The 26,298-nt window shown below is 52.7% G+C and overlaps 2 protein-coding genes and 1 long non-coding RNA gene across 3 annotated transcripts in view; all 3 read left to right on the plus strand.

Moving 5' to 3' along the window:
* Positions 1-26,298, plus strand: part of LOC142825574 (immunoglobulin superfamily member 1-like) — a 40,747-nt gene that overhangs the window by 10,880 nt on the left and 3,569 nt on the right. Inside the window, exons 6-13 of the mRNA XM_089770441.1 lie at positions 20,047-20,409; positions 20,678-20,713; positions 21,536-21,826; positions 22,188-22,274; positions 22,843-22,968; positions 23,543-23,570; positions 24,083-24,129; positions 26,154-26,191. Coding sequence (XP_089626567.1) covers positions 20,047-20,409; positions 20,678-20,713; positions 21,536-21,826; positions 22,188-22,274; positions 22,843-22,968; positions 23,543-23,570; positions 24,083-24,129; positions 26,154-26,191 — 1,016 coding nt within the window. The remainder of the gene's footprint in view (positions 1-20,046; positions 20,410-20,677; positions 20,714-21,535; positions 21,827-22,187; positions 22,275-22,842; positions 22,969-23,542; positions 23,571-24,082; positions 24,130-26,153; positions 26,192-26,298) is intronic.
* Positions 1,456-19,302, plus strand: LOC149523369 (uncharacterized). The gene is made up of 2 exons (XR_016347211.1): positions 1,456-11,131; positions 15,559-19,302. It is a non-coding gene; the product is annotated as an uncharacterized LOC149523369 (long non-coding RNA).
* Positions 11,125-19,302, plus strand: LOC142825594 (uncharacterized). Its single transcript, XM_089770321.1, has one exon. The coding sequence runs from the start codon at positions 11,187-11,189 to the stop codon at positions 12,651-12,653; it is 1,467 nt and encodes a 488-aa protein (XP_089626447.1). The 5' UTR covers positions 11,125-11,186; the 3' UTR covers positions 12,654-19,302.

Here is a 26,298-nt window from a genome sequence, read left to right on the forward strand (position 1 = left end):
CTCGAAATAAGCGACGCAACTTAAGCTTCGCTAATTGCATAGCAGAAGTCGAAATTGCTTACTTTGACTTTTGGCGCTGCCTGCATAGCTGTGATTTTGAAACCAAACCTTCTTCCCCGCAACTTCCCTTTCCCCTCACACAGCAAGGGTTGCAGGAGTCGGCGTACGAAGCCCGTTATTTCAAATTTTATTTTGAAATAACGGGCTTGCTCTGTAGATGTGCTCTGTGTTATTTTGAAATAACACCGCTGGGCAGACATACCCTCAGGGTACGTCTAGACGGCGGTGTGATTTCGGGGGCGCGATCCCAAAATAGCTATTCCACATCTTTGGAAGTAGCCCGTTACTTCAAAATTGATTTTGCAATAATAGGCTCGCTATTCCGACGTCCCTGTAACCCTCGTGCCACGAGGATTAAGGGATGTGTCGGAATAGCGTTTTAGAGCAAGATTTGGTGCCGTGTAGACATCCTCCACTCACACCCAACAATTCTGTAGACTTTCAGAGAAGATGAATAGTGACTAGGGCTGTGTCCAGACTCCATGCCTCCGTCGACGGAGGCATGTAGATTAGCCAGATCGGAAGAGGGAAATGAAGCCGCGATTAAAATAATCGCGGCTTCATTTAAATTTAAATGGCTGCCCCGATCTGCCGATCAGCTGTTTGTCGGCAGATCGGGAGAGTCTGGACGCGATGCCCCGACAAAGAAGCCTTTCTTCATCGACACAGGTAAACCTGGTTTCACGAGGCTTACCTGTGTCGATGAAGAAAGGCTTCTTTGTCGGGGCATCGCGTCCAGACTCTCCCGATCTGCCGACAAACAGCTGATCGGCAGATCGGGGCAGCCATTTAAATTTAAATGAAGCCGCGATTATTTTAATCGCGGCTTCATTTCCCTCTTCCGATCTGGCTAATCTACATGCCTCCGTCGACGGAGGCATGGAGTCTGGACACAGCCTAACGGAGGAACAGAAAGGCAAAGGCACTTCAAGTAAACTCCCCCGCCCCTTTTGCTTGCTGCTGGGTCACAACAGCGTTTTACCTGCCCTGTCCAGCCACTCCCTATGGACAAGCACCCCTCACTCACGACCCACAGGGGGAACAGGGTGCAGGGACAGCGCAGAGCCAGAGGGGCGTAGGGAACAGGGGGAGCAGGGTTCACCGTGGGGAATGGGAGGCACAGAGCCAAAGGGGCACAGGGAGTGGGGGGAGCAGGGTGCGGGGTGCAGGGGAGGCACGGGGAATGGGACGCGGGGAATGGGAGGGGCAGAGGGATCGGGGTCCAGGGCAGACCAGGAAATGGGGAGCACAGACCCAGAGGGGTGCAGCGAAAAGGGGCTGCAGGGTGCAGAGGGGCACAGAGCCAGAGGGACGCAGGGACCAGGGTGCAGGGGTGGCATGAGGAACAGGCAGTGCAGAGCCAGAGGGGCACAGGGATCGGGGGGAGCAGGGAGCAAGGGTGGCACAGAGCCAGAGAGTCGCAGGGAACAGGGAGAGCAGGAGGACCAGGGTGCAGGGGAGTGGAGTGCAGGGGCGGCGTGGGGAACGGGCAGCGCAGAGCCAGAGGGGCACAGGGAGCGGGGGGAGCGGGGCAGTCTAGACGCGCCGCGGTCGACAAGGAAGCCTTTGTCGACCGGCACAGGTAAACCTGGTTTCCCGATCTGCCAACAAACAGCTGATCATCAGCTGGTCGGCAGAGCGCGGTAGCCATTTTAATTTAAATGAAGCTGCGATTATTTAAATTGAGGCTTCATTTCCCTATGCCGGGTAGCCTAATCTACATGCCTCTGACGACAGAGGCATGTAGTCTAGACATACCCTTAAAGGCGCAGCGCCCCTCCCCTTTTCTTTTTTTTTTTTGCTCAACAACTTTGGTCTCTCCCTTTTTTCCTGTTTTTTGGCCGGGGGTGGGGGTGTTAGTATTTTTTGTTAAACCATCTGGCAACCCAATCCACAGCAGAGGAAGAGGCTGCCTGGACTTCAACTGAGGATTCCCTACAAGCACGTGGAGAGACGGTTCAGACTCAGCATATGGGGCAGATTTGACGGTCAGAGGCACAAGCTGAGGCTTTGGTGAACTAAATCTGAGCTTTCGGGACCTCTCCGTCTCTTCTTTCTGTGTGTGTGTGGACTGAACTGTTCAACTTTTACTTTTACTTTTCTTTTGACTTATGTTTCCAGTAACAATGGACGTTATCTCTGGGGGATGACATAGCTGGGCTCTGTTGTAAGCATTAGATGATTTGTTTCTTCGTAAGATGTTATCCAGTTATTTAATTAAATCCATTTCTTTAGTTTCTTTTGGAACTTGAATGTAGGGAGGCTGACACCAAGCAATCTTTGCTGAAACTCCTTCCAGACTGAACGCTGGGTCTCCAGTACTGTATGGCCGTGGGAGTGGGCGGTTTTTTTAGGCACTGGAGAAGAGCAGTAAAGTCTCGCCCACCCAAGGTTACACTGGGAACATGAGGGTGTTGCTGGAAGGAGCCTCCGCAGACACCGGGAAGCTGACTGGGGCAGTAATTCCCTTCCCCCTCCCCACCCCCGTCATCTGCAGTTACCCGCCGCCTGTGACCAGCTGTGGCGGCAGAACTTTCAGCTGCAGGAAGCTGCCTTCCTGGAACTGTGTGTGGTGCTCAGCTTGACCCCGTGGTGCAGCAACATGAAGATAAGAGCTGATCTCTTGCCGGAAAAGCTGCTGGTGGTCGTAGTGTGGAAGCTGGCGATTCCAGACTCCTTTCAGTCAGTTTAGAAGGGGGGCTGCATTCACACCAGCGTGCAGAGCCGTTCGTCTCATCTTCCTACAAGGACCGTGACTCTTGGCAGTGTGTGTGAAATATTGGATGGGTTCTGCGGGAACAGGATTCGCTGACTGTTCCGGGGCGATAGAGGCTCTCGGCCACCTGGGGTACTTCGTCATGGCATTGCAGGCACTTGTGGATCGCCGCGGGTGTTTCACCGACATCGATGCGGGGTGGTTCGGGAGGGTATGTCTTCAGGAACACTGCCTGCAGGAGAAAGCTGCAAGCAGATTCTGTCTTTCCAGACTAGAAGACTCTGGTTGGGGATGTTGAAATGCCCACTGTGATTCCGGGAGATCCTGCATACCATTTACTCCCCTCGGCTCGTGAAACCTAACACAGGAAATCTGGAAAGCAGCAAGGAGCCCTTCTACAGAAGGCTGAGCAGGTGCAGCCTGACCTTGGAAAGTGCCTTTGGCAGATTAAAAGCTCCCTGGTGACGCCTTTGTGGCAGGTTGGATCCAAGTGAGGAAAACATTCCCATGGGGATAGCTGCCTGCTGCACACCCCATGATCTTTGCGATGCTGAGGGTGGCGAAATGTGCCTGGGGGAGGCGCGGAGAGACAGGAGCCTGACTAATGTGTGACCTTGTAGCCAAGAAGGCTAACGGCATATTAGGGTGCATTAGGAGGAGCATCGCCAGCAGCTCTAGGGAAGTGATTATTCCCCTTTATTCGGCTCTGGTGAGGCCACATCTGGAGTATTGTGTCCAGTTCTGGGCCCCCCCACTACAGAAAAGATGTGGACGCATTGGAGAGGGTCCAGCGGAGGGCGACCAAAATGATTAGGGGGCTGGAGCATGAGACTTATGAGGAGAGACTGAGGGAACTGGGTTTGTTTAGTCTGCAGAAGAGAAGAGTGAGGGGGGATTTGATAGCAGCCTGCAACTTCCTGAAGGGAGGTTCCAAAGAGGATGGAGAGAGGCTGTTCTCAGTAGTGACAGATGGCAGAACAAGGAGCAATGGTCTCAAGTTGTGGTGGGAGAGGTCCAGGTTGGATATTTGGAAAAACTATTTCCCTAGGAGGGTGGGGAAGCACTGGAATGGGTTCCCTAGGGAGGGGGTGGAATCTCCATCCCTAGAGGTTTTTAAGTCCTGGCTTGATGAAGCCCTGGCCGGGTTGATTTAGTTGGGATTGGTCCTGCCTTGGGCAGGGGGCTGGACTTGATGACTCCTGAGGTCTCTTCCAGCTCTATGGTTATATGATTTTGAGCAGCCTGATACCAGGGCTTTTATAGGGGTACCGTGGAGGGTGATTTGAATCAGGGAGGCTTTGAGAGAGCATTTTAATAATGAGCCCCAGTAATGTGTATTTCTTTTCAGCTACCTGCTGTGATTCATTATTTGAGTTTTCTTATTTTGCCTAACACCAGTGGTGCACCTGGAGTGGGATTTCAGGTAAGCAAATGATTACCTGCATTGATCTGTTTTACTACCAGCTTCAATCGCTTCAGGGAGGACACAAAGTAAAGACTGGTTATCTTTCGGAGCGCTTGTCGTTATTAAACAGCAGTGAGGACACACAAAAGGCGGGGTGAACGGAGGTAGTGGTACAGGACGGTGGCGGCTGTCATAGGGGTGTATCAGTGCAGCTAGCGTTTTGGAAGCTGTCTGAAAGGGGGGAGCGACTGGGTTGCCAAGATGCTCTGGAAAGTTGGAAGGAACCTGCGGAAAGAGTTTGGGGAGGACATGGAAAATGGTTCCGCATCAGCGGCCGAGGACGGGGGGGAGAGAGACGAGCACACATCTGTAGAAGTGTGTTGAAGGACTTCAGCCTCTTCTCCCCCCTGACTTTTATCCTCTGCTGATGGGTCTTTTGCACGCGCTCTGCACTCTCCTGTCTGCCCCAGCTTTTGCGTCTGCAGAAGCACAAGGAACAATACACAGAAGCACGGTTATTAATTCACGTCTAGCCCTGAATCATTACAGTCAAATACAGCTCTTGTAACATAGCGGCCGTGTTCCCACTGACCTTTGGCAATGCACACCTCTTGGCCAACACCCTAAACAGGGTGCGGTCAGCCCCGGTGGGCGGGGGCCTTCAAACTGGGCCCAAGAGCACAGGTGATGTTTCAAAGGGAGCAGTGCAAGTGAGTAGGGGCAAGATGGAGCGGTGGACGTAGTAAACCTAGACCAAGGCTACTCAACTTTGGAAGCCCGGGGGGCCACAATGATACTCCCAGCACATACCGAGGGCCACAACTGAAGTGTGGTTGCATATACATGCAAATATATGCAAATAGCTTCTTTCACACGGACAGGCATGAAGACACATTAAGGCAAGACTACAGAGATCAAGGCAAGACTACACAACACGCAGGCCCCATTCAAGTCAGTTCTGCTGATATTAATAAAATGCAACAATTACCCAATTTCCACCCATAGGACAGCACTTTGAATGAGCAATGATAGTCCAGGAATTGAACTTCCAAAAGGCATATCAACAGGAGACCATTATAGTGACGACTTTTTTGTTTTGGCTTCACAACAGTCCAGGTATTTAACTACTAAAGCACATATCAGCCCAAACCACACCGTAAACCCAAACCGCACCACGGGCCGCAAACTAACGGGTTGCTGCCAGGGGGTTGAAGCTTCAGCCGGGCGGGTTGTTGCCAGGGTTGGGGAGGGTGTTGAAGCTGTGGTCAGGCTGGTTGCTGCCGCCTAGGATTGGAGCTGCGGGCAGGCGGGTTGGAGATGGGGATGGGCCCGTGGCCACTGTGTCCTGCTGTAGGTTACCAAGCCCTGACTCAGTTGTGTGCTGCTTAAAGCATCAAACTACGAGCCCGAGATCGGAGAACCCAGCCAGGCCAAGGAGCACCCTGAACGGTTAGATCTTCATCTTACTTTATTTGTGAACGAAGCTGCTGCAGGCAGGACGATTACAGACTTTAAAAAGTATCACCAGCAGGCTGACCCGTAAACAGAAATGAATACGTTAAATCTTCCGCCACTTCGGAAAGGCTGCTGATCCCTGATCTAGAGCATCCCTGCTAGATGCCTGTCCAACCTGCTCTTAAATATCTCCAGGGAGAGAGATTCCATAACCCCCTGAGGCAACTTATTCCAGTGTTTCACCACCCTGACAGTTAGGAAGTTTTACCTAATGTCCAACCTCAACCTCCCTTGCTGCAATTGAAGCCCATTGCTTCTTGTCCTGTCCTCAGAGGCCAAGGAGCACAATTTTTCTCCCTCCTCCCTGTAACACCCTTTTAGGTACTTGAAAACTACAATCATGTCCCCTCTCCTTCTCTTTTCTAAACTAAACAAGCCCAATTCTTTCAGTCTTCCCTCACGGCTCATGTTTTCTTCGCCTTTCATCATTCTTGTTGCTCTTCTCGCGACCATCTCCAATTCCTCCGCATCTTTTCTGAAATGTGGTGCCCAGAAATAGACACAATACTCTAACTGGGGCCTCATCAGCTTATAGTAGAGCAGCAGAATGACTTCTCATGCCTGGCTCATGACATTCCTGTTAATGCATCCCACAATGATGTGTTTTGTTGGTTTTTTTTTGCAACAGTGTCACACTTGACTCATATTTAGCTTATAGTCCACTATGACCCTAGATCGCTTTCTGCAGTACCCCGCCTAGACAGTCGCTTCTCATGCTGTGTGTGTGAAACGGGTTGTTCCTCCTAAGTGGAGCACTTTGCATTTGTCCTCATTGGACCTCATCCTATTAACCTCAGGCCACTTCTCCGGTTTGTAAAGGTCATTTTGAATTTTAATCCTATCCTCCAATGCACTTGCAACCCCTCCCAGCGGTGAGGAGTCCTACAGCACCTTATAGACCTGATGCATCTGACAAAGTGGGTCTTTGCCCACGAAAGCTTATGCTCCAACACTTCTGCTAGTCTATAAGTGTAGCCAGACAGACCCCTCCCCCTTGTCACATCAAGCTTGCTTGCCCTCTGAGATGTCTGTATACAGGGCAGAGAAGGAACAATAAGGAAAATCAGCATAGCCATTAAGCTTTGATCTGCTTTGATGCGAGATCAGGATATGCGAGTTTTTCTCTGACTCTGAGTAACGATTAAGGCAATAAGCTGAGCTCAAGGCTGCAAGAAGTGCCCGGCTGGCACCCATGTTGATACGAACACACACAGCCGTCCCTGGGAGAGGAATGCCCCACCGAGAAAAGAATGCCCAGTACTTCCAATTTAATCCTCTCAACTCTCTCTTACAAGTGTAAATTAAGTTCACAACTCCCTTGTAAGAACTGGTGTCACAAAAGACAGACCAGCACCATTTGGCATCACAGATAAGAAAGAGAAATACGTGACCCAATGGGTATAAAGGTGGGTACAGCAGCGCACTCACTTTTGAGTGTCATTCTACCCTCTACCTGCTGGTCGGGTTAGGTGTTTGACCTCCCGAGGTTCCACGGGGACGCCCACCTCGTATTTTCGTCTTTTTGAGGAATTGAGGGACCGATCCTGGCCTGACACGCTGGGACCGAGCGACGCAGAAGGGGGTAAAAATTGTACCTGTATGTGTCCTTTTGTTTTAGTGCATGCATAGAATAGAGCTCTTTAAAGATTAAGCTGTCATTTGGTACCATTATTTTCTATTTCCTATCTTTATTTTTCTTTGTAACCATTTTTTTTTAAGATCTATATATACATATATATTTGCCAGCAGTTAAGAAATAGAATAGCCATTGCAACCATATGATTTATAAGCTTCCTCAATAAACCTGTAACTGTTTAAGCTTTAACCTGACTCCTTCAGTTGCTGAAACAGAACCAGGCACAATTTAAAAGAACTTCAGCCGGTCTTAAGGGACAGATATAGGGAGAGCTTGGGCGTTTGGATTTGTGTCACTCCCAGGTGGCAGATCTACTGGGGCACCTTTCAGTCTTTCCCTAAGGCTGCCCGCTACGAAGGAATTACGAATTCTAGCAGCTGAAATCCAAGGTGTTATAAGCTCTCCCTGTAAACTTATTGGGCACCCGTCAACCTCCTCCAGGTTGCCTGCTGCAAGGGACCCCGGTCCCAGCAGTTGAAGTCTTGGGTGTATAGCACATACACACTGCCCTGACCGTCGGCTGACAATAAGGTACCACAGACTCCTCGCCGCTGCCAGCCCTGTGCTCTTGGGAAGGCAGGGAGTGGCACTCATGGAAAACAAACCCTCTCCCCCAGGCCTCTGCTTGAAATCACAGACAAAGCAATGGAAAGGCCGGGGAAGACCCAGCTAAACTGCTCCAGACAAGGAGGATAGAATTAAGGAAACAGTCCAGCCTCCTCTGCATGGAAGACAGAACCTAGAGACATCTCCATTAGCATCCAGCATGGAGACCAGTTCTTGCAAAGCAGGATCCGCACTGAACTCTGGGATACCGAAAGCAGAGAAGCACGGCCTGATGGAAAATCTCTGCTCCAGATGCTAATGAACCCAGGCCTGCTCACACCCAAATTAGTCATGATCAGACCCATTCTAGTCATGGATCCTATTGACATCCAAAAACTGAAACTGCCTAGTTGCTTTGTGAGCTCCTTCAAGGAGCATCACCCACAGCCAGGGGTGCTTGGTGCTCAGTCTATTGTCTCACCTCTGTTTACCCAGAAACAAATCCAGTGTCCTCCTCCAACTATTGTCCTGAACCTACAAAAACTCCTACCCGTGCCCAAGAAAAACTGCTCTGATACCTGGATTTAAACTGTGTCCGTTCCATTGAGACATCTTCATCTCCTGCCTGATCGTGCTGGGAGCTCTGCTCTGCTTGTCTCCTGCCCTCTGGACCCCCGGCTCCCATCACCACCTGGGAACCCCGATTAGTGTAAGCTCAATGGAGAGGTGAGTGTCGCGAGAATCACAGGTCCGATGATGCATACCCAAGGGGGGAAAGACAGAACCAGGTGGACAGTTTTAGCAAATAAAAGGATATTTATTTATGACGGTGATGAATTTATAGTATTTATTATATTTATTCTATGATTTCTAATTAAACGTGTCAGAGATATAAGGATGGGAATGGCAAGGGGAATAGTCTCTATTCTAACAATATCCAGCTACACTAATTAAATAACTACAAACTCTATGTACTACCCAAAACAACTACAACACTAAGCTTATACAACAAAGAAAATCAAATCCTACATACCAACGTACACAGCACACGGAACATTTCAAAGATACCGGTTCAGTTGCGAAGGCCTTGGTTATGCCCGAGAGTCGGGGGAGGTGGCTGGTCGGTTGATCAGGCCGGCAGCGCTTTGGAGTATACGGGAAGGCACACGCACGGTGGTACGTGTGTTGCGAAGACCTCCTCGAGCAAACTGTGTGATGGGTATTTATCCGCAAATCTGCACATCGCTTTTCTGCGCTTGTATATTACCATACATGGCCCAATGGTCACCAAGTGGGGGGCCTGTGTACCAGGGGTTGGGCAGAAACTGTGCAGGTTTCATGCGACCAGGTAAGCCCGGCAGTTCTCAGGCCAAGGTGACGGGTGGGAGAGTCTGAAGCTATTTTCCCCTTTTCACACCTTCCCTTTTTCTAAAGGCAATGGTATGCAGGAAGGGTGCGGCCGGTTTCTCCCAAGGAATACTGCAGCCCACTATAGCAAGAGCGGCCTGGCCAAACTTTTTTACTGGGGGAGCATTTTTTTTTCTACTAGTGAGGTCTCTCTCTCCCCCCGCCCCCCGCCACTACCTCTCTCTAAGCATAGTCTCCCGACCCTGCCCTGTGTAAACTGTTCTATGGTTTTCTAGCCCTAACATTTGTAATCAGTTCCAATTTAGATTTAATATTGTAACTGTTTTGTGTGTTTGGCTCCTCATATATATATTTTCACTACCCAGAAATAAATCACTTTCGTTGTAAGCAGGATGCGTCTCTCACTTTTTCTTTGTCTTTGATCATTCTCCCTCAGGGGTGTTGTTTGGGCTTCCCCATTCGCTCTGCAACAACGCTTCTTGTACCCAAGCTAAAGGGCCCCAAATATCCTGTGGGGTTTGATCATAGTGTGGTTTACCAGCGAATGACTGTGGTGTGAAAGTGGAGATAGGGAAGTGCTGGACCTGGGGGCATATGAGGATGGCAGGTTAAAGTGCTGTTTAATCCAGCCCACTGAGTCCAAAGGCACAGGAGGGTGCAGTTTGGCATCGCTGTGAAAGCAGCCTGCTGAGTCCAGGGACATATGAGGGGTCAGCGTGTGAGTGCTGATGACCCAGTCCTCTCAGGCGTGCTGTTAGTGGGGGTGCGTGTCTGTGTGTCTTGCTAAGGTGGGAAGCACCCCATCCTGAGAACCTACCCCCTGCAGGAGAGCTCCAATGGGAGGGGGAATTGGCAGCAGGGAGAATTCAGCTCCATATGAGAGCACCAGTAAGCACAAGCCGCACACGGATAGAATTGTTAACTTTCCCCCCAGCCCCATAAGAATAACCCTAATCAATGAACCTACCCCAGCGTATTGGGCACATCTAGTAACACTACACAATCATGCCGCACATGGGAAGAAGGACACAGTTGTTCATGTGAGGCCTCAGAAAATTGGGCCTAGAGCGGTTATGCTAAAACAGACCGAAAAGAGGCTAACAAAGGTTTCTGGGTAGGCCCTGAGCAGAACTGGAGACATGACTTAAGCAGGGGCGTATTTTAGATACTTGCTTAAGCTGCAAAAGGTGCGATCAGTGGAAAGCTGCATTCTTGTACCTGCTGTGCTGGGGGAACGGCTTGTTTGGAGAACTGATAAGAAAACTCCCTAAACTCCCTGTTTCTGTTCTCTGCCTGTTCTTAACTCCCTGTCTCCCGGTTTTCTGGTGCTTGTCTCCTGTGCTGATAAGAAAGTTGCCAAGGCATTATGAATTGCTTAAGGCCACAGTGTATAGTTGGCTAGAAATGCATGAATACTAAACGTTTCTGACTGATAAGAGGGGGGTGGGTTGCTTGGGTGAATAGTCTATGACGCGACGGAACTGTCTATATAAACCTACTTGTTATTGAAATCGTGGCTGGTTCTCAGTGAAGACGGGTCGCTCTCTATTGTCGTGTACACTCTTCAATAAAGAGCTTTGTGATTGGACCTTGCTGGTGTTGCCTGTCTCTTTGCGGTCAGACAACAAACCGAAGCCATCAGGGTTCGAGTCCCCGACAAATTTGGCACCCCAGATGGGACCTGTCTGACTCTCCAGCGCGGGATCAGACTTCCAAGCAATGCAGCACACATCCTCTGGCTTTTGAGGATCCTTGCCCGGTGGCCTGATCCCTGCGTCGGTGATAAGGCGTATCCTGTGAACCAGCCAAAGCCCGTAGAAATCCAGCAACGTCAACCTACCCGTTGTGTAGGATCTAGGTCTTCAGGGTTCGAATCCCTGAAAAGGTAAGCGAGCGCTCGGTATTGAGAGGTCGGGATTCGAGTCCCTTGACCGTTGAAAATGGGAGAAGTTGGCAGTAAATGCCTGGGGGACGCCCCGTTGTCCCTGATACTCAGAGATTGGAAGGGTATCTCTGGAACAACCGGTTTAGCTAAGTCAAAAATGAGAAATTTATGTCAAATTCAATGGCCTTCCTTTACTGCCCATTTGTCCCCGACTAAAGACTGGCCAGGGTGTGGAACATTTTCCGCAGAAAGGATGAATTCCTTAAGAGATATACTGGTCAATCTTAGACCGGGACAAATGGATTATTTGTTTGTTTGGTATAATTATAAGCCAAAAGAGGGGCCAACGGCCTTTGAAGCCGTCTGTATGGAAGAATCTAGCAAATCTCCCCCACCCTATGTCCCGGAAACACAGCCAGAAAATGAGGAGTATCTTCCCCTTTGCGTACCGAGGTGGCAGAGTCAAAGACATGTTCAGGGAGGTGGGAAGGAGAGTAAGGAGGAGAGCTTCTTTGAGGGGTCTTCTGGGGACCCGCCAGGCAGTTTCATGTTTCCTTTGCGAGCCTACCCTGTTCCCCAGAGTAATGGACAAGCTCAAAGGGTGTTTACCCATATTGCGTTCACAACAACAGATTTACTTAATTGGCAGCGTTCTATGCCATGCCTTCAGGACAATCCTGAGGAGGTAGAGAGAACGTTTCGAACCATTTTCTCTGTCTATCTACCAATATGGGCAGATGTGAATCAGCTGTTGAATACCTGCCTAACCGAGGATGAATGTCAAACGGTTAAAGAAAAAGCTGCAGCATATTACCAGGACCAAGCTTGGGGAACCATGCCCACCTCTGAGCCCAATTGGGATCCGAATGGAGCTGGGGGAAAGGAAAGTTTAAGTCGTTATCGACAAGCTATTTTGCATGGGCTAAGGGCAGCGGGAGAGGTTACCCCTAACTGGGGTGAGGTTACTGCTTGTGTCCAACTCCCTGATGAGCACCCCTCCGATTTTTGTATGCGATTGACTAATAAAATTAGAAAACATAGTAACTTGGATCCTAAGTCAGACTCTGGAAAAGAAATGATAAAAATAATTTTTATGGCACAGTGTGCGGAGGATATTGCAAGAAGGTTTAGGGAACACCCGGACGGGATGCAAGGGAAAAGCTTACCCGAAATGGTTAGCATTGCGACACAGGTTTACAACGGAAGAGAGGAGAAGAAAAAGAAAAAGAGAAGGAAGGAAAAACAGAAGGATATGAGGGATCAAGCGTCGCTGTTGGCAGTGGCCCTGTCGGGAGGCAGAGGAGGGGGCCGCGGGTGGAGTCGCGGGAACTGGGGAGGACCTATTGGAAGGGGAAGGGGTGGAGTAGCTAGAGGACGAGGACGCGGAGGTAGTATGGACCCTGGCTGCGATGCGTGCCACTATTGTGGTGAGGTAGGACACTGGAAAAGGGAATGCCCGTTCAGACCAAAATCTAATTACAAGCCTGAGATGATGGGTCAGTTCTCTGTGGATCATGAATGAAGGGAGGCGCCGCTCTCCTAGGATCCTGAGGTTTATGAGGCCGGAATAATACAGCTTAAGTGTGATGCGCCATTTCCAGTGGTTCCCCTTAAATTAGGACAAAAGACTGTTGAATTATTAGTGGATACAGGAGCCTCTCATTCGGCTATATCTGAGGGAGCGGCACCGAAGGGTGAAGTGGAAAAACATGTAGTGGGAGTCACTGGTAAGCCTGCACGTCATGTCATGACTAATGCTTGTATGGCTACATTGGGTCCTATTTCTGTTCAGCACTCTTTCCTGTTAATGAACAGTCCGGTAAATCTACCGGGAAGAGATTTGTTGTGTAAACTGCATGCACAAATTATTTGTACTCCCGAAAGTATTTCCCTTTGATTCCTGGTGGAAAAAGCTTATTTGCTGACACAACTCGCCGGCAGCAACTGTGAAATACTTCCCCTCCGAGTTCAAAATGAAATGAACCCTATAGTGTGGGGAGGGAAACATGACGTGGGCCTGGTAAAATCTGCCTCACCTTTAAATCCGGTTGTGAAGAGCACTATGCCTCCCCCTGCTCAGAGACAATACCCTCTTAAAATCGAGGCTCTACAAGGACTTGAATCCCTTGTACAGGATCTTAAGAAGAGAGGAATTTTAGTGCCGTGCATCTCTCCTTGTAACACCCCCATTCTAGCTGTAAAAAAACCCACAGCCTGGCCCTGATGGAAAACCTGTCTATAGAATGGTGCAGGATTTAAGACTTATCAATCAGTATGTGATTCCAGAACATCCTGTAGTACCGAACCCAAGCACTATTTTGGCAATGGTACCGCCGGAAGCGGAATGGTTTACATGTATGGACTTAAGGAACGCTTTCTTTTCTGTACTGGTTGCCCCAGAAAAACAGTATCTTTTTGCATTTACTTGGGGGGTCCCCAGTACAGCCAGGAAAGGGACAACTCACTTGGACTAGACTGCCCCGAGGTTATGTGGAAGCACCGGGTGTGTTTGCCAGGGTTTCAGCAGAAGATTTAAAGGATGTCCAGTTGCCGACTGCCTCTACTTTGGTGACCTATGTTAATGACATTTTGGTGGCTTCAAGAGAATAATAAGCAGGACTCTGTCTATTTACTTAATCAGCAGGCACTCAAAGGCCATAAAGTCAGCCCCACAAAATTACAGCGGGCCCAACAGGAGGTAAAGTACCTCGGGTATACATTGGGTCCTGGAATACGTAGTCTGGATCCTAAGCGGATTGAAGCCATGGTTAATATCTCGTTTCCCACCACGAAGCAGGGTATGCGGGGCTTTATTGGCATGACTGGATTTTGTTGCCCTTGGATTATTTCAGCTGGAAAATTGCTAAAACCCTTGCATGAACTAACAAGGGAGGAGGCTAAAGAGCCCTTACATCCCAACTCTGAGCAAATAAGAGCTTTTAAAGCACTAAAGGAATCTCTCATCCCCAATTACAGCAAGCCTTTTGACTTGTATGTCCATAAGGTAAAGGGAGTGGCCTCTGGAGTACTATCACAACCTTTTGGAAATGCTCCTAGGCCTGTTGCATACCTTTCAGGACAATTGGACCTGGTGGCTAAGGGACACCCAGGCTGCCTTAGAAATGTGGCAGAGGCTGCACTATTAGTAGAAAAGGCTCAAGAAATCGTTTTGGGACACCCTCTAACTGTTTACACTCCACATGCTGTAGCCAGCTTGTTGAACTCTCGGCAGCACCAACATTTAACTCACCAGAGGCTGTCTAAGTATGAGGTAACTCTGTTAATGACTCATGGCGTTTCCTTAAATAAATGTGCAAATTTAAACCTGGCTTCCCTACTACCCCTTGAGGAGGGTCAGGAACAAGTGCGTAATTGCCTGGATCAGGTATCCACTCCGCGACCTGATCTTACTGAGGTTCCTCTATCTGATCCGGAATTAGATTTGTTTGTCGATGAATCTGCCATTGTTCGGGATGGAGTTTGACATTCTGGGTATGCAGTTACAGATGGACATACAGTATTAATAGGAAAACCCTTGTCACCTGGGACAAGCGCTTAGTCAGCCGAATTGCAAGCTCTAACAGCTGCCTGTTTGTATGCTAAAGGAAAAAGGGTTAACATTTATACTGACTCTAAATATGCCTTCGGCGTGTGTCATGCTACTGGAGCCATTTGGAAAGAGAGAGGATTTATTACTTCCTCGGGGTCACGGGAAGGAAATAGCTGAATTATTGCAAGCCATTCGGGCCCCTCAAAAAATTGCAGTTATTCACTGCAGGGCTCACACCAAACAAACGAATCCCGTGTCAGTAGGAAACCACTTTGCCGATGAGGTTGCTGAGCAGCTGCCTTACAAAGTACTCAGTTAGATTTATGTTCCCCTCTAGTAACCTGGCAGCCACAGGCCCCAGATACTAAAAAAGTAATCTGGGAGAGATGGGGAGCTCAGCCCAACTCGTCAGGAATTTGGGAGTGTGATGGTCGTTTTGTTTTACCCAAAAGTCACCAAAGTGAGGTGGTGCAACAAATTCACAAAAACGCTCATTTAGGAGCAAATAAAATAGCCCAAATTTTATTAAGACAGTTTGTTGCTCCAGGACTTCATAAAGTAGCCAGGAGAGTAGTGGAAAAGTGTGCCCTGTGCCAGCAAAGTAACCCAAAGGGTATAATCAAACAAGCACCGCTTGGTGGGCGCAGGTGGGCTCATAGACCTATGCAGCATGTACAGATTGATTTTACTGATTTACCTCCCTCTGAAGGAAAACGGCATCTGTTAGTTATAATAGACCAGCTCATTGGATGGGTGAAGGCATTTCCCACCGCCCGAGCTACTCCAACTACAGTTTGCAAGGTATTACTTAATGAAGTTATACCACGGTTTGGCCCTCCTGAAATAATTGACTCTGATCAAGGTACTCATTTCACAGCAAACATTTGTAAAAAACTTACCGAAGCTGTAGGACCAAAATGGGCCTTTCACGCTCCCTAGCACCCCAAAAGTTCAGGCCGGGTGGAGCGTAGGAATGGAACTTTGAAAAATCTCTTGACAAAATTATGCCAAGAACTCTGAAGCATACAAGAAGATTCCGCTTCAGCCTCAGTGGTTAGGACCCTTCGAAACTCTTCTGGTGAGCCCTACTGCTATCCGGGTAAAGGAGCTCCCCAATTGGATCCATCATACCAGAGCCAAGAGGAGCACCGCTAGGGAACCTGACCTGGCAAAGGGTTCCCCAGAAGCAGACGACGTCGGACTTCAAGGGAGCCACGCACGTTCACCCCACCGCGAACCGGGTGAACCAGAAGCAGACGACTTCTGTGCCTGGGGCAAATGGACTGCTACCCCCTTGGGCGACCTGAAGCTTCGACTGAAAAAACCTTAGATTGGTGGTGTCCTTTCCCGGAAGGATGGCCCCGTTTCTTTGCCTGGGTTCTTATGTTTTTAACCTGTTTATTATTTGTTGTCTTTCTTCTTTGGTGGTATGAAATGTAAAGGCTTCAGAATCTAATACCTTCATACGTCTTGCTCACGAAATGAAAGCTCGTATGCCAGCATCTCATAATGCTTCGTGCTGGGTATGCTCTTTAATGCCAGTAAATAGCCAGAAAAGTCTTCCCATGATTCCCATTCCCCTAGTGCAATGAATATGACTTGGACCCCATCCTGGAAGAATTCTTCTGATAATCTAAACAGAACTTGGGCCGAGACTGGAATTCCTGAAAGCAAATATCTCATTGGCAAGGATTGGCAAGTGGTGCCTCCTGAAAAAGGAAAAAATAGCACTAGGGAACAGCGAGTATGAAGCCTATTTAACGGCACCCATTTCAGAAGCAAGAAAGGTCCTGGTATTTCTCTCCTGGATGGGGCGACCTCTTGCACCTTCGAGTGGTAAAATTTTCCTGGTCAAAAATGTAGTATACATGGGGACGAGCACTTTCGGTACGAGAGTCACAAACTAGTTAAATATTATGTTATTAATTGCACACTTAAGTATAGCCTGCCAAATCATACTATGTGCCTATGTGTGGAGAAATCCCTGTGATATTATACTTTGTATTAAGATCTTGTCCTTTTAGATATATCTTTAAGTGTTCTTATAGAATCTCTGTAACATTTCTCCTATAACTTTGTATTAAGATATATAGATCTTGTAAGAAAAAATGTCTTTTGAGCTCTCCCCTTTCCTTGATTGTCCTGTTGAAATGAATGAGGCATGAATGGAGAATGAAAGGGGAGCACCTCCAGCAGCAGTTGCAAGGGTGGAGAAGGTCTGGGAGCCAGACCCAAGACAATACCTGCAAAGTGAGCTCATTAAGAAAACTGGACATACAGAAGCCTTGGGAGTCAAGCAGCAAGTGCCTGCCCTTGGAAGAACTCTCTTTGAAGCAGCATTAAGAAAGGCAAGGTGATGACTAATTGGTTGCATGAGAGGGATAAATAGGAGGCATCTTGCAGAGGGACCCCGGGTTTTCGTCTTGTCAACATGGGAGCATCGATCCGGATCTGCAGAAGCCCGGCTCCACCCCTCCCCCATCTAACTCACCTGGCCAGTGCAGTTAGGGGGAGCAACTTTTGGTAACAACAAAATCTTGTTAGTCTTTAAAGTGCTACATTGTCCTGCATTTTGCTTGTGTGTATGTGAGAGTGCATGAGTGTGATGTGTCATATGCATATGATAAGTATTGATTGATCTATGTATGTTCAATAAATGTGGCATGTTGCCTTATCCCCCTGAAAAAGATCCCGAGCACTTCTTTTAAGTACAACATTTGCTCCGCTAATAAGTCTAAGGCTAAATTTTCCCTTCTCCCATCTTGGTTGGAATGGTACACAATTAGGCTTGAAAGCAATGCTACCTGGTCCAAAATTTTTCCGACCCTTTTTGGGGTATATTGGGTAACAAGGCAACTTGATTCTTCCTCCCTCATGGAGCGGTTCCTGCTATTTGGCCTGGTTAGAGCCACCTGTAGTTTATCGCCCTCATCTTCCCAGGGAAAAAATTAGAAATGTAAGGGGTGCTGAGACAGATGTTAAGGAATCTCTTCCTCTTACTTGGCGGGCTCTGAATGATTGGACAGGCGCTTGTGCAGGATTTCCCTTTGCCTGTGAAGGGGTCACCTGGCGAATAGGAGAAGGAATAATGAGACTCCGGGGGGGCTTGAAAATAAGGGCAAATTCCACTGCCGAAGCCCTGATGGATTTGGCAACTGAGCAAAAGAGATTAAGGCAAATGGTTCTCCAAAATCGCTTGGCATGACATATTTTGTTGGCCTCTCAGGGAGGAACATATGCATTGATCGGGCAAAAGTGTTGTGTATGGCTGCGTCTAGACTGGCAAGATTTTGCACAAAAGCGACTGCTTTTGCGCAAAAACTTGCCAGCTGTCTACACTGCCCGCTTGAATTTGCGCAAGAGCACTGACGTTCTAATGGAAGAATTCAGTGCTTCTTGCGCAAATACTTTGACGCTCCCGCTCAGGGATAAGCAGATGACCATTTTGCGGGGCCCCAGGGCAGCACAATTTCGCGGGGCCCCCCTTTGCCCGCGGGGCCCGGGGCGGCCGTCCCGCTCGCCCTGCCCTATATCCACCCCCCGGGGATAAGCCCTCTTGCGCAAGAATACTTGCACAAGAGGGCCAGTATAGACAGGCACCTTAATTTTTTGCGCAAGAAAGCCCGATGGCTTAAATGGCCATCGGAGCTTTCTTGCGCAAAAGCATCCGTGCCAATCTAGACGCTCTTTTGCGGAAATAATTTTAACGGAAAAACTTTTCCGTTAAAAGTATTTCCGCAAAATCATGCCAGTCTAGACGCAGCCTATATGTTCCTGAAGTTAACACAACTTGGGAAAAAGCTAACCATCTTATGCAAGTAGCTAAGAACCATGGAGGGGAGCGAAAGACTTGGAGTTCTTGGTGGAGTAATTTCTTTAATTGGTTTCCCAATGCTGGGGGTTGGCTCCTTAATTTGCTTCGCAGTGCTGTCATCATTATTTGTCGACTGGTAGTTTTGTATGTTATTACCCGATGTGGAAGTTGAATAGGCACCAAGTTGTGCTCCTCTAAGCAGTAATTTGTCCCTCTCTCACTACTGCAAGTATGTCCCAAGCGTCCCCTTTGTGGCACTCTAGGGACAAAGGGGGGACTGTGAGGCCTCAGAAAATTGGGCCTAGAGCGGTTATGCTAAAACAGACCGAAAAGAGGCTAACAAAGGTTTCTGGGTAGGCCCTGAGCAGAACTGGAGACATGGTTTAAGCAGGGGCGTACTTTAGATACTTGCTTAAGCTGCAAAAGGTGAGATAAGCGGAAAGCTGCATTCTTGTACCTGCTGTGCTGGGGGAACCGCTTGTTTGGAGAACTGACAAGAAAACTCCCTAAACTCCCTGTTTCTGTTCTCTGCCTGTTCTTAACTCCCTGTCTCCCTGTTTTCTGGTGCTTGTCTCCTGTGCTGATAAGGAAGTTGCCGCAGTGTATAGTTGGCTAGAAATGCATGAATACTAAAAGTTTCTAACTGATAAGAGGGGGGTGGGTTGCTTGGGTGAATAGCCTATGACGCGACGGAACTGTCTATATAAACCTACTTGTTATTGAAATCGTGGCTGGTTCTCGGTGAAGACGGGCCACTCTCTATTGTCGTGTGCACTCTTCAATAAAGAGCTTTGTGATTGGCCCTTGCTGGTGTTGCCTGTCTCTTTGCGGTCAGACAACGAACCGAAGCCGTCTGGGTTCGAGTCCTTGACATTCATAGGAAGGTATCAATCTAATACCTAATTCAAAGGTTCTATTAGTACAAACTTTTCATTCATTCATTGTATTTTCTTTACGACACACTCCCTATTCTAATTACTCCTGAGAGCAACAGTGTGATCACGCTGACTCACAAGGAGCCTGCTGATCTCTAACTGTCTTCACATCAGATACAGACACAAGCAGTTTGCTTGATGGATCTTTATTAAGGGCCTAAGACACTTCCCGGCTTCCTGGGGAAGAGCGACTGGCAGTTGTAGTTGTTTAACATTCATTCTCATACATAAAACATTATAAAACTCTGTGGTCTACGCCTGGCATCCCCCAAGCCCGGCACTTGCCCCAAAATCTGGCTCTGGTGCAGGGGCATCAGGTTTACACTGACTTGCACCAGCAGTAGCAGAAACAGCAAGCGAGCATCAAACGTGCCGTTTGTGGAATTTTGGGCTCCCCCTCTAATAACTCAGGATCTAAGTGTAGCCTTCCCTCCCCCGTCAGAGGGGCCAGAAAGCTCAGCCCCTCCAGGCCCCTCATCCTGCCTCTGTCCTGTACCACTGGGCTGACAACAGCGTCTGCAGCAATGTGACCTGAGCGGGAAGTTGGCCAGACCCCTCCACTCTCAGGCCGGTGGGGCCTTTTTCTGCCGTGAGCTGCTCCAGGGAGGCTAAACAGGCCAGTTGCAAAAGGCCAGGACAGTCTGGGCCCCTTTGACACCTCCCAAGACTCCCCCGTTCCCAACTGGTGCACGGACTCAGCAGCTCCCGTGTGGGACCAGGCGGCTGCGTGGGGGGATGTGGTTTGCTGGGTGCTGGCTTTGCTCTGCCCACGGTAGATCTGGCCTGGAGATTTCAGAGAAACCATCTGATGGGGAAGAAAGGGGGCTGAGCGCGTCACGGGCTTCCTGGGGTTGCAATCCTCAGTGCAGTTCCTCATTCCGCTCGCACTCGGGCCTCGGGCTGCAGAGAGCGAGGCACCAGGGCACAGAGGGGCCCTCCGCTGCGCCCACCATGGTGTCTGTTCTCACTGTCCTGCTCGGTGAGTCTGAGAGCAGGGCGTGTGCCCACGGGGGGGTCTGAGACCAGGGCGTGTGCCTCGGGGGGGCAGGGGTCTGAGACCAGGATGTGTGCCCATGGGGGGGTCTGAGATGAGGGTGTATGCCCACGGGGGGGCCTGAGACCAGGGTGTGTGCCCATGGGGTCGGGGGGGGGGGGGCTGAGGCATGTGTCGGGGGAGGGGATGGATCTGAGATCTGTGGGATCCACTTGCTCTGGGATCTGGCCCCTAACGACCCGTCTCTTTCCAGGCTGCTGGCTGGCCGGACGGAGCTGGGTTCGGGGGCGTGAGTATCTGTGGGGAACGGGGCAACGGGGAATTTCAGCATTAAGGACGAGGGACGCGGGGGGGGGGGAGATCAAGGGGTACAGATTCCCCCAGAGATGATCCTGCCAGATATGGGCTCCTTCCCACAGCCAGAGGCTGAGACCTCGCCCCGCTCATTACAGGGATGGGCACCACGGCGGGAGGATTCACCTGCACCCAAGCCCCTCCCCCCAGGAAACACCGAGTCAGCCCCCAGTGCCCCGCAGTGACCCCCAACTCAGCCCAGGGCTCTGGCAGCAGCCTGGGGAGCGGCTCCGGCAGGGCCGGGCGGGGAGAAGTGCACACGCAGACGGAGGGTCTCGCGGCTCCGTTGTTCTCAGCCCTCGGCTGGCGGCACACACGGGTCCCTGCTTGGCTCCTGGGTCCGGCGCTGCCCGGCCCGGTGCTCTGAGCATCCCCTGGGCAGCCTGGGCCACGTCCCGCCCTGTGCCCCGTGAGGACAGCCGGAGTGACCGTGGGTGCGGGAACATTCAAAGGATCCGTGTTCTGCCCAGCTGCTGCTTTGCCGGAGGGTCAGGGAGACGGAAGGAAAGTGGTTCTGGTCTCAGGCCCACAGGGCCACGCCTGGCTGCCACGGGGGCAGGGCTGGAGTGACCCTGGGGAGCTGCAGGAGTCAGGGCTGGAGATCTCCTGGGTCTCACCCCGGCTATGGCCGTGGGGCCGGGCCTGCACCCAGGGCCGGGCGAGGGGGAACCCGCTGGGCCCCAGATGGGCAGAGGGGGAAGCAGGTGGCCACGGTTTGTGTCACCCCCACTTAATGCCGGTTTGTTTGTGCATCCAGAGGGGCTGTACCCCAAACCCTCCATCTCCGCCAGCCCCGGGGGGGTGATCCCCGTGGGGGGAAACGTCACCATCCGGTGCTGCACTGAGCAGCTGGGCGTGAGGTTCCTGCTCTACAAGGACGGGGCTGAGAACCATCTGAACTACACAGACCCTGCCGGCTCTGAGGCTGAATTCACCATCCCCAGCGCCAGGCGGGAAGACGGTGGGAACTACACCTGTCGCTATAGCCACAGGACAGGACCAGCTGCCTACTCGGCGCCCAGCGACCCCGTGCAGATCATGGTACACGGTGAGGGCCCTTCCCAGCCCCACGGCTCCCAACTCCACCCCCAGCCAGGCGGGAGGGGTCCGTGAGCCCTGGGCCCCACAGAGGGGATGTCTGGTCAGGGAGCAGAGACAGAGTCACTGGGGGGTCCCCAGCAAGGGGCAAGCCACAGCTGCTGGAAGTTCGGGGCGAGGCGGGGGGATCCCTGCCCCAGGGGTGCTGCAGAGCAGGGGCCTTCCCCGGGGGCTGCTCCCCCATCTCCCCCCGCTGTGGGGATGCACAGAGGAGTCGGGCTCAGGCCCGGCCCCGCTATTCCCCCGGGAAGGCTGGAGGGGCTCTCTCTGAGCTGCCATTTCTTCCCCTGTCCCGCCTGGGTCCCCGACAGACCCTGGTTCTATTCCCACAGTGGGAACCGACCAGACCCATCTCAGAGCGGTGATGGATCCCACCCGCCCGGGCAGTGCAGGGCCAGGTACCGGGGCGGGGGAGGGAGGGAGACTGTTCACGGGGCAGTGACTCCCCCGTATTGATAGATTTGGGAGGGGAGTGAAGCCGCCTGCTCAGACACAAACTCACTGGTCACGGGGCAGCCGGGCCCATCAGTGGCCACTGGGGTGCCCTGGGGCTCCCTGGAAAGCAGCTGGCGTGGGAGGCGGGACGCCGGGGTAGATGGGCCCGTTGGTCTGAAGCCAGGTGGCCAGGCCTGACTGTTGCCATGGTACCGACTGGGCAGGGGGACTGGAAATTAGTCCAGGCTGGGTCAGCCAGTGCCCCCCTAGTGCCATGCTGGGGCAATGGGGAGAGCGCCCCCTAGTGAGCCCCCCATTCCCTGCAGCCCAGCACCCCCTTGCATCTGGCTTGCTCTGGCCCCACTTGATCCCCTGGGCCCCCCAACAGCCTCCCCATAGAATTGGCTGCTGCCTCTGCCCTGCGGTGTCCTGGCCCCTTGAGCACTGCCTGGGTGGGAAGGACTCTGCGGGGGGGACGGGGGGAGGACAGACCAGCTGCTCCCGGCCCTCACGGCTGCTGCTGTTTCCCAGACGGTTTGGAGCAATCGGGATCTGATGGCCCGAGCACCCCCCTCATCGCCGGGGTGAGCGTCGCGGCCATCGGCCTCCTCCTCCTCCTCCTCGCGGCCTTCGTCTGCTTCGCGAGAACCCGAGCCAGTAAGTGCCCCGCCCGGCTAGGGGAAGGTCGGAGCTGCCACTGAGCAGGGCGGGAAGGGGTCGGGCTTGGATGGGGGGCTGCAGGAAAAGCCAAGGATGGGGGGTGGGGCTCAGTGGGGAGCCCCGGGGCACTATGGCCCAGATGCCCCGGGCAGCACTAGGGTGGGCAGTGCTACCAGGAATGGGGTGGGGGCTCGGCAGGGAGGAAGGGGGGGGGCTGCATGTGGATCCCTGTGCACAGAGCTGCCCCACCCCAGAGGTGGCCGCATCTCAGAACTGGCAAAGGGTCTCTGTTGGAAAAGCTGCCGGCGCCGCGCCGCTCAGGTACTGGGGTGCCAGGGGAGCCGACCCACAGATCCGGTTCGTTATAAGTCACCCACGAGGGAGGCTTCGGGGCAGCCCCCCAGTTCATCTGCCCCTCCCCCCAGCACATGGCGTTGTGCTGCCCCCTGCTGTCTGGCTCACCCCAGCAGGCGAAGGCCTCTCCCCCCACATTGTGCAGGGCCGAGGGGCTGGGTGCCGGTCCCGGGATCTGATTGGCTCATGGGGGATTCTGGTTTGTGTCCCTCTGCAGGAAAAGGAGACGCCCCGAGACCCAGCAGGTAGGGATCCAGCTCCCATCCCCCCCGTACTCCGTGATTGAGCTGCCTGGGTCACAGGGCTCCTGGGCTCTGTACCCTGCTCTGGGAGGGCAGTGAGGCCTGGTGGTTAGAGCAGGGGGCTAGGAGTGGGAACTCCTGGGTTCCGTCTCAGGCTCTGGGTGGGGCGTGGTGCATAGCGGTTGGGGGGGGGGTCTGGAAGCCCCCACACCTGTTTCTCTGCATCTAAAAGCCAGGCTGGTGTTAGAGGGTGGTTGCCCTGGGGCCCCTCTCCACAGGGGGCCCTCAAAGCGAAGTTCCTCAGGCTGCAGCGTTAGCCCCTGGTGGTGGGGCTTTGGCTTCCTGCTTCGTAGCCCCCCTGAAACCTGCCTGCGGCCCCAAACCCCTGACTGAGAACTGCTGGAAGAGAGAACAGGGCTCAAAGAGAGGAAGAATTGAGCAGGGGTGTGTATTGGGGAATCTCTCTGCAGGTGGGGGGCTATGACATTTACAAGGGAATTTTTCTCTCTCTTTAGTGCCAGCTCTGGGGCGTTGAAGACCCCAGTTCAGCAAGACCCCCTCTGTGAGTGACACATCCAAGGGGTACAAGGGAGGAGGGGGAGAGAGAGCAGAACACACAGGGAGGGGCTTGTGGGGGCTCCACCCACTTGGGAGTGGGGCTGTCACGGCTCACAGGTCGGGCCCACACGTGGCCCCTCGGCTCCTGGGCGGATCCCCCCTCTCCGGTGCGGCAGCCCCTTCTCGGGGAGCCCCCTCCTCTCCAGCGGCAGTGAGACAGCCCTTCCTCAGGGGTCCACTCCAGTGCGGCGACCCTCTCTTGGGGGGCCCACGCTCATCTGGGGGGTCCACCCCTCTGCTTCTGGGGCGGTGCCTCTCAGGGCCTCCAGCCGCCTGCCTCCGCCATGAGCCCCTTCGGGGGGTCCCCTCCCTCTGGACCCCCAGGGCCTCCACTCCCAGAAGGGACAGCGCCCCCCTGTTCTCTGGACCAGAGCGGCTATCAGCCAGCACCAAACAGGAGGGTCTATTGAGCTTTGAACGCAGCAAGGGGTCTGTCAGGCCAGTTGGCCTGGGCCCTCAGCCCACACATCAGTCTCCCCTGCAGCCAGCTGAGCCTTGTCTGCTCGGCCTTCAGTCCCCCCAAAACAGCCCCCGGTCGCCCAGCAACATCCCCTCCCCCGTCCACTGTCTTCTCCCCAGGTAAGAGGGTCCCCTGGCCCCTCGCTTCTCCGCCTCCTCTCCATCCAATGTTCTCCCCTCGCTGGGATCAGCTGGGCCGGTTGCGGGTCCCTCTCTGCAGCCCATTGTCCGACCTCTGGCCAGAACCGACTGTGTCCTCCGAGCAGGGTGGGGGTCACCAGGGTCCCACACACCCCGGCTCCAGCTCTGGGCTGTTCTTGGAAACACAAACTCCCCCCTTTGTCACATTAAACCAGTAACATCTGGGCACTGACGTGTATGTAACCCCCCGAGCCGGCCTTACCGTGAGGCGAACCGAGGCGGCCGCCTCACGTGCCAGGCTATGGGGGGCCCCACTAGGACCCCGAGTGTAGAAAATTGTGTCTGCTGCTGGCGCGTGTGTATTCTCTCTGCTCTGTGTGCACGGAGAGGTGGGAGAGTAGAGCAGGAAGGAGGCAGAACTGAGACCTTTCAAAGTTTTGGCCCAAGCGAGGAGGCCTGGGGGCGCCAATTGAGCTCCCCGCCTCACGTGCCCGGCCCTGGCAACTCCCTCCCCACTTCCTCACAGGGGCCTGTTTTCCAGCGGCTGCTGGGTGGGACTAAGGAGATGGTCCTAGACGCGGCTGGTGTCAGCTGAGCTCTTGTCTCCCACCTCTGGGGGCCACACTCCCATCCCCCTCTAGTTCAGGGACTTCACTGTGCCCCCCCGATTCTCCCACCCCAGGTCTAGAGCCTTGTGTCCCCCCACCCTTCACTCCCCCCTCAGACCTTCTCAGCCAGAGACCTGGGGGAACCGCCCCCCATCCACTCCTGGCTCCCAGTCGCAACCCCCCCCCCATAACCACGAGACCCCACTGCCCTCCCAGAGCTGAGGAGAGAACCCAGACGTCCTGGCGCCACCTCCTCTAACCACTAGACCTCACTCCCCTTGCAGAGCCAGGGAGAGGATCCAGGCATTTGGGCTCCTAGACCCTCTGTGCTCTAATCACTAGACCTCGCTGCCCTTGCAGAGCCAGGGAGAGGATCCAGGTATTTGGGCTCCTAGCCCCTCTGTGCTCTAATCACTAGACCTCACTCCCCTAGCAGAGCTGGGGAGAGAACCCAGGCATCTAGGCTTTTGCCTCGCCCCGCCACTCTAACCACTAAGCCCCACTCCCCCTCCAGTACCAGGAGAAAGAACTTAGATGCCCTGCCCCTCTGTAACCCCCATGATCCTGCTGCCGGCTCTATGCCTCAGTTTCCCTCTCTGTAACATGGCACTAATGTCCTGTCCTGCGGGGTGAGGTGGGGGGCGCTGTGCTGGGCTCAGAGCCCCCTGGATGGACAGGTGTGGGGGGGGTCAGCGCTGGGGGTGCGGCTCTGCTCTGGGCCGGCTGGGGGTACCGCTCAGCGGGTGTCTCTGTTCCACAGACGCCTCCGTCGACGAAGGGAAACAGCCGCAGAGCCTGGTGAGTGTCCCCGGTTCCCTCAGGGGGCCTGAGCCCCAATCCTGCCCCACGTGGGCCCCGCCCGCCTGGCCTGGCTCACTCAATGCAGGGTGGGGTGGCTGGGGTTA

This window comes from Pelodiscus sinensis, chromosome 18 (genome assembly GCF_052426305.1).
Source record: "Pelodiscus sinensis isolate ZL-2025 chromosome 18, ASM5242630v1, whole genome shotgun sequence".
NCBI lineage: Eukaryota > Metazoa > Chordata > Testudines > Trionychidae > Pelodiscus > Pelodiscus sinensis.

Coding starts and splice junctions, on each gene's coding strand:
- LOC142825594 (XM_089770321.1), top strand. CDS start 11,187: ATGGGAGAAGTTGGCAGTAAATGCCTGGGGGACGCCCCGTTGTCCCTG.